General features: G+C 42.8%; 1 protein-coding gene across 2 annotated transcripts; it reads right to left on the reverse strand.

Moving 5' to 3' along the window:
* Window positions 1-819: 819 nt before the first annotated feature.
* Window positions 820-8,157, reverse strand: preb (prolactin regulatory element binding). Of its 2 annotated transcripts, none has more exons than XM_029734879.1 (10): window positions 7,962-8,157; window positions 6,772-6,948; window positions 6,353-6,542; window positions 5,739-5,986; window positions 5,556-5,636; window positions 5,273-5,400; window positions 4,982-5,155; window positions 2,599-2,671; window positions 2,352-2,511; window positions 820-2,248 (listed from the first exon to the last, which is right to left on the reverse strand). In XM_029734879.1, the coding sequence occupies exons 2-10, from the start codon at window positions 6,904-6,906 to the stop codon at window positions 2,154-2,156; spliced, it is 1,284 nt and encodes a 427-aa protein (XP_029590739.1). In that variant the 5' UTR covers window positions 6,907-6,948; window positions 7,962-8,157; the 3' UTR covers window positions 820-2,153. The 2 variants fall into 2 exon arrangements, with proteins under 2 accessions (XP_029590739.1, XP_029590731.1); XM_029734871.1 differs by having other exon boundaries at window positions 5,739-5,989.
* Between the last annotated feature and the right edge of the window lie 2,307 nt (window positions 8,158-10,464).

Consider the following 10,464-nt stretch of genomic DNA (forward strand, 5'->3'; position numbering starts at 1 on the left):
TGAAATAAAACCGTCTGCATTCGACCTTTAACAGGTATATTCTGCCTGCCGCTGTAACAGAAATTGAACAGAGGTAGAGAGCACACACTCCTTGAAGTTCTACCCATCAGTGATCAAAGGCCTTGATGTTGAGGAGGGAAAATTGGCAAGTCAATTTTGATCAAAAAAATTGTAATCCAACTGCTGGCTGGCTTAAGGCTAAAACCCCATCCACTGTGTCGTGTATGCCAAAGCCAAACAATATTCCGGCCAACATGCCAGCAATGCAAGCCTCTCAAGGTTTCTTGCTTCCTAAAGAAGTGTTTTTGTTGTCACTGGCAAAGCACCTATAAAAGTTATTATGTGAACTGGTGGGACCAAACATTTAAAATGTCCCAGATAACAAAGTTCTTTATTCCACATGGTAGAGAATGTCCATTTATACCTCTAATTTGTATCTCCAATATTTTCAACCTTGTGCCCTGTTATTATGCCCCTGGGTCATGTTCAATAAGGGCACACAACAGAAATATTTTTTAAAAAGTTTTGCAATGGGAAACTAAAATGTACCTTTCTTATTGGATAAGTCCAGGCAGTCCCTCTCTGTTTTAGTCCGTCGTCTTCCATTTGGTGCTTAATGAACACGTCCCAGTGTATCACAGCAACCTTTCCATCTCTGCAACAACGCAAGTGCTTAGGCCAGGCATGTAGAGGGATGGTGGTGAGACTAGGGGCCAGAACCAAGCTGGTGGCATTATTTTAAAGAGTGTGAAGAAAGTGGAAGAGAAAATCATTAAAGCTCTTTAGCTGAAGGCCATTAAGCCTCGACAAAAGAGATTCCAATAAAATGTTTAATTGGTTGAAACAAACACAGATGAACTATACAGCTTGATGATAGTGTTAGTCAGCCATTTGAAACAAACCAAGCACTCTCCATGGTGCTTTGGTCTAGAACATGCAGAATCTTGAATGCCATGCTACAAAAGACCATACAATGCTGATATACAGTATGCAGACTCTGCAAGATACAGAAAAACATCACATACACTGCCTCATCTTTTATTTAGGAACATTATCGCTTTCTTCTATCTTAGCTAAGTAGTGTGAAATGACACGTGAGAGTGGCTAGAGCACTCAGGACCACCTCATTAATATGAATCAGTCGGTCTAGCTCTGACAAATCAGAGCAAGCCCTGGGCCCAGACTGAATGGTTGTACATAAACACATCTACTGAGCTGTGTGGAGCAGAAAAAGACCACCCTTCCACCTGTCAATCTGGTTTAATGACGATTAGAGATACTATACAGGAGCCTTCAGAGAAGAACTCAACTTGCCCGGTCTTTCAACATTGGAAATGGAGCTAAAGGGGAGTCCACAAACACAATTGATTTAGTTTTTCCTGAAGGTCACGATGCCCTGTTGCCTGGCCTGCTTTCCAGTCTGGGTTGAACAATATTAGATAAAGCCATATGGTCTATGATGCCCACTAGTGGACAAAGCAGGAAAAACAGGCCTCAATGGAAACTGGTACAGAAAATCCATATGCAGAAATGTTATCCAACCAACTTGCTAAAATTACAAGTGTGTGTTTATGTATGTACAGGACAGATGGAGACTGACAGAGCAATGATTTACATTTTATATTTATAATTGTACATTTTCTTAAATATCTATGATAAAAAGGCCCCACCCCTTGCACATTCATGATGATGATAGAGCTGAAGCTGAGCCCTTAACTCCCCACCATGGTATAAAATCAAAAAGAAGATTGATTGATACAGATCATGAAAAAAATTGAAATTCTTGAGTCTCGCAGAATTGGGGGTGAACTGGGCTGTCCTGAATCAGGGCTAGGGGGTGACAGGAAAGGATGGGGGCATTCAAATATTGGTTAAGGGTATAGTAATTGATATAGGGAATGTCGTTGGGTTGGGAGGGTTGAGTTAAGAGTGGGTAAATGGCTCTAGTAGATGTAGTCCAGGGTTGGGCAAGTGTGGTTAAAATGTTCCACGGTTTGGTAAGTGTGTTAAGATGGCTATAGGTAGGAGATGGATGCGTGTTCCAGGGTTGAGTTGCGTCAGGGGAGTTCTTCAGAGGTTGTGGTTGTTGAAGATGATTGTAGGGCGGTCTGGGATTCTTTCATTCTCCCTCCAATTAACATCCCCGTCAATGTCTAAATGAATCCTGGGAAGAGGTGCTGCAGGAGCAGGACAGCTCCCACCACCATGAGGCCACAGAAGAACAGCACCAACCAGATAGGGAAGGATCCTGGGATGGTGAAGATACAGGGAGAGAGAGAACGAAGGAGGGTGAAAGAAAAGACAATACTGCTCACAATGCTAAATCAATGCTACCAATTCAAACCACTTACTTCGGTTTCGTACAGTGTGCATCTGACAGCGGCTGTCCACAGCCACACTCAACATGGCTGCCTCGTTGTTCCCTTTGAGGCTCTGGCCTTTGAGAGTGTCAGGCAGGAAAGCCAGATCGGTCACCACAATGCCGTGGGACTCCTGGGCATAATACAACTTCTACAAAGACAATGAGACAAGATAAATAGGGAGTTACACAGGGATAATCTAAGGCAGCTAATTATTTGTGTGTGTGTGTTTGTCTACCTGTAGTGAAAAGGCGACATAGATTGCTACTGATCCCGTCACTGTCCCAAGGCCGAGAAAGGTTCCAGAGTCACTGTGGAACACAGCGAGAATAAAAAAGAGCCACTGACTCCTGGTTAACAGGGAAGAACAAATATCTACAACAATTACATTTATTCAGGGATAGGCGGTATACGGTATTTTACTATATACACACCGGTATTGATGCACAGACCAGTTTGAGTTTTTACTTTACCTTCTGTAATGGTATTTCAATGTTTGGTTTGTTAAAATGTGATACGCCACTCCGTTTTTTTTATAGTTTACTCCGCAACTTGAGTCGTCCCTCTCCCCAAGCTCTGCCCCGTCACTGAAGGAGCGCAGTTGCTGTTAGACCACGAGATCATTTGCCGACAGTTCACTGCATGGTCAATGCAGCAGATGCAACAATATGTTGATGACAGTGATGCTGCTTTCCACTTTGCTTCTTAATATAAGTGTTCTATAATTACACTATTAGTTTGTATCTTACTGACTGCAAACAGCTAGTTTGTCTTTTCTTAGAAAGTTGTGGCTAAAATAATCGTGTTAGCCGTTAATGCGAATCGCTAGGTAGATAATAAATGTACTGAGTTAGAGCAAATGTAGCTAGCTAATACAGCTAATACAGCCTGACACCAGTGCTGGTGTAGGCCTAAATCAGCATGTTGTTTATGTAACAGTATTTTCTAAATCAGAGAGGAATAGGCAAAGCATGAATATATTAGCTAGCTACATGAAGTAAGAGAAACTTCTAATGTAGCCAAAGTTTATAGGGTTCCACTCCCATGGGAAACACTGACCAACACTTTGGTTCCTACCCTGTCACAATAACGCCTCCTATTAGTATTAAAATTCCAAGTTCGAAGAACGCCTGCTTGGCTTTTTCATTCATTGACATGTCAAACAGTGTATTCAAAGTGCCCACTATTACATTCTAACGCTCACCGGACAGTTTTAGGTACACCCAACTAGTACTGGGTTGGACCCCCTTTGCCTCCAGAATAGCCTGAAATATTTGAGGCATTGATTTTACAAAGGTGTTGGAAATGTTTGTTGATCAATTGGTGTCAAGGGACCTAATGTGTGCCAGGAAGAAAATTCCCCACACCAGTACACCACCACCTTGTACCATTGACACCAGGCAGGATGGGTCCAAGGATTCTGCTTACATCAAATCCTGACTCTGCCATCAGCATGACGCAACATCATTCATCAGACCAGGCAATGTTTTCCCACTCCTCAATTGTCCAGTGTTGGTGATTGCGTGGCCACTGGAGCTACTTCTTCTTGTTTTTAGCTGATAGGAGTGGAACCCGGTGTGGTCGTCTGGTGCAATAGCCCATCCATGAGAAGGATTGATGAGTTGTGCGTTCCAAGATGCCATTTTGCACACCACTGTTGTACTGCACTGTTATTTGTTTGTCAGAGTGCAAGATTCTTGCCATTTTCCTTCAACCTTTCTCATCAACGAGCTGTTTCACAGGACTGTTGCTGAGTGGATATTTTTTGTTTGTCGCACCATTCTCGGTAAACCCTAGACAATGTCGCGCGTGAAAAGTCCATGAGGGCGGACGTTTGCGATACTGGATCCGGCATGCCTGGCACTGACGATCATACCACACTAAATGTCACTTAGGTCACTCGCTTTGCCCATTCTAACATTCAGTCGAACAGTAACAATGCCGGTCTGCCTGCTTTATATAGCAAGCCACGTAACTCACTGTCTGTAGGAGCAATCCATTTTTGTGAACGGGGCGATGTACCTAAAACTCTCCAGTGAGTGTAGAATAATCATTCTATTTCCATGATTCAAACAGTTCCAACACCCAAGTGTTTTGATCTAAATCGCAATACTTAGTTAAAAATAAGGCCTTGATTTTTTTGTGCATATTGTGCACACCTATGTGGCAGTGTGGAAATTGCCAAATTAGATCAACTCTTGGTTGAAGTTTGATTGTACAGAATAGAGAAAGCCCCTTTGAAAATCACTTAGAATGTATGTGTAGCCACCCTAGGATCATGCACAACTCATAAAGCAAATTTTAGAACTTTTACTATTCAAAAACATATCATAAATGTGAGAAATATTGTGATATGATATTTTGGCCATATCAGCCCTACATTTATGACACAGTAACGTCACAGAGAAATACCTGCAATGCAGCAGTTACGCAACCTTATCAGAGATTAACAAATAAGGCTCTTTCTCAATTCATCTTTGCTCAATTCCTCGCATCCTTTCCGATTTGCCTTCTCAAAATGCATTGGAAAACAAGGTCTGAGGGGAGGGACCTTCTCCAATTCAGAAGGGGGCAAGGAAAGATGAATTGAATCCTAGGTATCATTCTCCATCCTCTCTCACCTGACAGCCAGGGTGGAGATGACCTCAGTGCCGCAGGGGTTCGTCAGCATGGGTAGGAAATTCTGGCCGTCCCATTTAGAGAGGTAGCATTGTGGAGGTTTTCTGTCTCGTTTGTGGGGGATCTGGACGGTGTAGAGCCTCAGGGTGTCTTTCTGGTCCTCGACTTTTCCAAACCTAAACGGGAGAGCGAAAAAACATGTGGTATGCTAGTGTGGCTATTGGATCAGAGCCATATGTCGGTGATGTAACAGGGTATATGAAAATTCGTAGGAGAAAGGGGTATGTGCTTGCCTGCAAGACATATAGCGGTATGACTTTGCTGCTATCTGAGGCATCTTCTCATGCCAACAGAGGCTCATGGCCAGCTGGTTGCCACTCCATATACTGCAGGCAAAGTCCCGGCCCACCGTCACAAGGTGCTACACAGAAACACAAAATAACACAGACACAGGTCAGAAAACACTTACCAGTTTAGCTTGCACATTATGTTAATAACCTCTTCATTACTGTGATTCCAACACACACACACAGACAGACAGACATCGAGGTCATATACTTATTAGCTGTTTAGTACCTTGTTATTCGGACTGATGTCCAAGTCTTCAATTTCCCCCTCGTGGGCTTTGAAGTCCAACTTCTCTTTTAAGGAGGGGTACTGGTGAGAGAGCAGAGGCATTACAGTCAAGCTAAAACCTGCACAGTAACAATTGGGGAGAAGTCGCAACATGGCGGCTATTTTGGCATAACTTAAACTCACCTCCCACACTCTGATGTGTCCGTCTGTCCCGCCAGTCAGTAGGAGGCTGAGATCGGGACTGAACCTCACACACTTCTGGAGGGGGTCCTGGGGGTTGAGGTCCGACTGCACCTCCCCAAACGAGTCAACAGAGATCTGGGTGGTGTTATCATTCATCTCAGACACATTGCCCCTAGCAGCAGCTCCCTCACTACCCTTACCCCCTTTCCCAGCTCTTCTCCTAGCTGTGCCCTGCTCACTTCCACCCCCTGCTGGAAAATAAGGAGCATAGTGATGTGTTAATGTAAGGCAGTGTTGCCCAATCATTCTCCTGGGGACCCAAAGGGGTGCACATTTTTGTTTTTTCCCCCTACCACAAACATACGTGACTTAAATAATCAGAGGCTTGATGATGAATTGATTAGATGAATCAGGTGTGTTAGTGCTAGGGCAAAAATAATAATGTGCAGCCCTTTGGGTCACCAGGACCAGGATTGAGAAACACTGATGTAAGAGATTAAATGTAAGATAGGAATGATGTTACAGTAAATGTATCTGTAAAGATAATTTGAACTTTGTGTATGAAGAGGTTTATAAAAGTGAATGCCAGGTTTTTGGGGGTGTCCCTTCCTTACCGTCTTTGGCTGCGGCCTTGCCCCTGGGCTGGCGTTGTCTGAAGCGCATGAGGCTGCATCTGCCGTCCTGCCCTGCGGCGATCACATCCCCGCCTATTGCCAGGTTCATGGTGGCATGCGTGTCTGTGTCATGAGAGTGCACCAGGGTGGCACAGTGCTGGCCTCCTACCAACTCCAAACCCAGGAAGTGCTGAAAAGACAGTCCCAACTTAACTTAGCAAATACTGTACAACATTACTCAGATTTAATTAGATCAAAATCAATTCTGAATCACAATGTCTACAATGTTTCTGCATTTTCACACTTACAGAATACATGCAATGTAAAAGGGTGTGAAGACAGAGAAGCGACTAAAAATGGAGAGATTGTGCCCGTAGAGCAAAACCATTACATGATCACCTAAACATTCAGTAGCTTACCACTGCATTCTTTATGCCTGTCTTGGAACCGCCTCCCCCTCCTGCAGTGATCACCCATCCTGTTTTGGGGTCCACTTTGATTGTGTAGAGGGGGAAGGGGGCCCTATACAGGTCTGGCATCCTCCGTTTGCCCATGGCTCTTGAAGGAATCAATCCACTTCAGGGCAAATTCCTTGTCTGTAGAAACAGATGCATGAAAACTCAAAATAGAAGACAAAAAAATATAATTACACAATAGTAGCTAGATCCTTGCTTTTAGCAATGCGGGTGTATTTATATACACTAGTGTTGCTTTCAATTGTATTTGGTTGCACAAAACAGTCCGTGGGAAGCCAGAAGTTAAATACAATTTTCGGACAACTTAGGATGCTGCACACCCTTGGCTGAACACGGTTTGCAACATCCTAAATTGTCCGAAAATGGTGGTGGAAAATTGTGTATTAAGACAGTACACATATTTTTCCTGTTTTAGAAGATCCTGACCCTACCATTACAGGTGTTTACACTGAGCTGGGTACATTAAGACCCTATGGAGCCTGCGTGAGATTTGGGCCAGAAAACGTACCTCGATGCAGGGATGGGATATGCCACTGTACTCCAAATTGTACCTTTATCCACACTGCTCCATTGAGAAGATTGAAATACTGCTAGTTTTTCTGGGAAACTGCCCTTTTTGGCTTCATGCTAGCTGAGGATGAAAAGTATATCAATCTTCTCGATGGAGCAGTGTGGATAAATGTAACATTTGGAGTGCAGTGGCATATCCCATCCCTGCAATTAAGTAGGTTTTCCGACCCATATCTCGCGCCGACTCCAAGGTGTGTTAATGTAACCATGATTCCGTTACGACCACAGGTGTAAACAAGATTAACTGTAGGGATGGTATCTTCTACCTGTCAAGTCTAAGGCGCTTGCTACATCGTTTGCTAACTAACTAGAACAGGTTTTGTTATTTTAATGTTAGCTCGCTAAACATCCCATCGCGAAAGTCTTGTTAGCTAGCTAGCTACATAACTTGAAATCTTAGCAATTGTCACTGCACAATAAATCTGTACAAGACAGTTTAACTAGCTAGCTAACTCGCCATCTAAGCTTTTAGCATGCCAGCCAATCATTAACGTTAGCTAATTGAGCTTGAATGGTGCACTGGGTAGTGTATGCTAATGTATTTGAGGTCTTGCAAACTCTACCTGTGTAATCTGCTCCGATTTCTCTTCTGATGCCAATTATTTCAATTAGTTGGCTATTATTCCCATTGTGAGCTGTCACTGGCTGCACATATCTAATGAAAATAACGCTAATGTTGCTAGCTAGCTAGGTAGCCAGCTTGCTACTTCCCTACATACACGTCAGCAGCGTGCAATCTGAGCGATTACGTCATTACGTACACTGTACGTACACTGTCAGAAAAAAACATTTGAACTATCCCTAGATAGACCACACCCTGTCGTTTCCAATGGATGAAAAGTAATCATAGTGGGCAGAACAAGCAAGGTGGGCAGAGCCAAGCACGAGCTAGCGAAATCCTATTGGTGCGTTCTAGCATGTATTTGCATATTTCCGTTCGGTAACGTCTACTCTGTGAAGTGTGCGTGTGCAATAACTCAATTTGTTCTTGCGCTACTAAACAACGCATTTTTATACATGTATTTTTAACTTTGGCAAAGGGTAAAGTCTCCAAAACTTGGTCCACTCTGTTCATAACAGATTCTAGTTTGGGGAAATCCAAAATCCATCTCACTCCACCTTCTCCCACTGCCAGCCACTGGGCTTCCTCTCATAACCATATTTGGTGGTGAGTGGAAATGCCAACCGGAGGTTTCAGATTTATATATCCGGTGAAACATCTATCTCATTGTTCTGTGACACTGTATTGATTGAACTGTATTGTTGTTGTTTTTTCTAAACACAATAAACATTTTAATAGCATTGCAAAACAAGATACAAATATTTGCAAACAAATGTTTTACATAGATGTATTCTATTCTACATAGATCTAAAACCTTCTGTAGATTATGGACAGCAGAAAAGATTTACACAGGCATTTATTGGCCAAACAATGTATTGATAATAACACTTTCCTCGTGCAAATAATCTGTTTCTTCTTTATCCTCGGTGGCCAATGCAATGGGAAACAATATGCACATCTGATGTTCTATTCTGATTCTGCCCAACAGGGTCATTCAAATAGTTACAGTGTATTGGAGTATTAATCACATGAGAGGGATGATGAAAAAAATGGTCTCTCTTAAACAATAGTGATACTGAGAGCATGATTGTGATATTGTTATAGGACAATGTTTATTTGTGAATCTAGAGAAAACCCTCACATGATGAGAGACATGGTTAGACACAATAAACAGGATTCATTTGTCACTCCCTTCCCTTTCCCATTTCTACTGGGAAGAGGTCATTTTGAAAACCGGACTTGTGTAATAAGCTTTAGCAAAGCAATCAATTGTTATGCCTCTGAATAAAATCATGACATTACATAATCATCTGTCAACTGTTAAAGGATGTACCCTAATCCATTGCCTCCCATAATCTGTGTCTAATTTTGCACACCATCGTCATCTGTCCTACCTCAGCCTTTGCTGGTGGTAAAGAGCACTGCTTAATAATTATTGTTGGCTGTTCTCTGGGGAAATCTGTCTCTCCACGGCAACATTAGTCTTGGAATCCAGCAATTAATGAATCACTTGTACAGAGTGTTACCTACAAGCCTCATATATTTCAATGGGCTGCATCACTCTAGGCACATATCGGTAGCGGTAGGTTAATTCTCCAAGGTAAAATCAAGGGGTGTGTTTATGGGGGGAGCATAGTGACAAGGGAGAGGACCTTGTGATATGGGGTATCACACACCTCAAACTATAGAGGATGAATACAGGGGGAAGTATGAATGTTCAATTTGGGCCTGAGAGGCAGGGAGATGTTGTTGATGAGTTTCTTTCCTGTAAAAAAAAAAAAGAAGGTCAATGGTCTGGGTATTGATCACACGTTCAATACAGGGTTTCAGTGGAATAATCAATACAGGTCTAATGGCAGTGTCAACGAAAGAAGCCGGTCTCGGGCAGGTTCGGCACAGCCAGTAGCGTTTCTGGGACACAAACTAATGACCAGACACAACAACCTGAACGCATCTCATAGTCAAAAAATAATAATGAACAACGACGCCTTATGGTGCATGAACAGCCCTGGAGCACCTAGACTAGACTCAGTTCCTGCTCCACACACACACACACACTGTTTGGCATTTTACTGCATTGTTAGGCGCTAGTAACAAGCATTTCGCTGCATGATTTTGCTATATGATTTTTCTAAACTGTGTAAGTGACCTTTGATTTGAAATAGGGTGGGCGTGAGCAAAATAAACTGATGTTGTGTAACGGACTGCTGCTCTTGTTTAGATTGTTCAAGCCGATGCGGGAACAGCTGTCGATAAGTACGCTATCAATTGTTCCCTCCCAAAGACTGGTTCAAGTGACATGCATATTTATTTTACGGTGTTTGTTGGATCCAGGGGTAGGCCCAGGCTTAGAACCTTTTTTCTTCTTTTTTTAAACCTTTATTTACCTATAGAAGTAGATCATTTGATGTGATAATGGTCAGAGTCAATTAGTGCACTCAGACATTGCGGTGGTATGGCCAGGAGGCGGGAAAACATTACGCGAGCTTTAATGGCAATTAATC

The sequence above is a fragment of the Salmo trutta genome, chromosome 3, assembly GCF_901001165.1.
Source record: "Salmo trutta chromosome 3, fSalTru1.1, whole genome shotgun sequence".
Lineage (NCBI taxonomy): Eukaryota > Metazoa > Chordata > Actinopteri > Salmoniformes > Salmonidae > Salmo > Salmo trutta.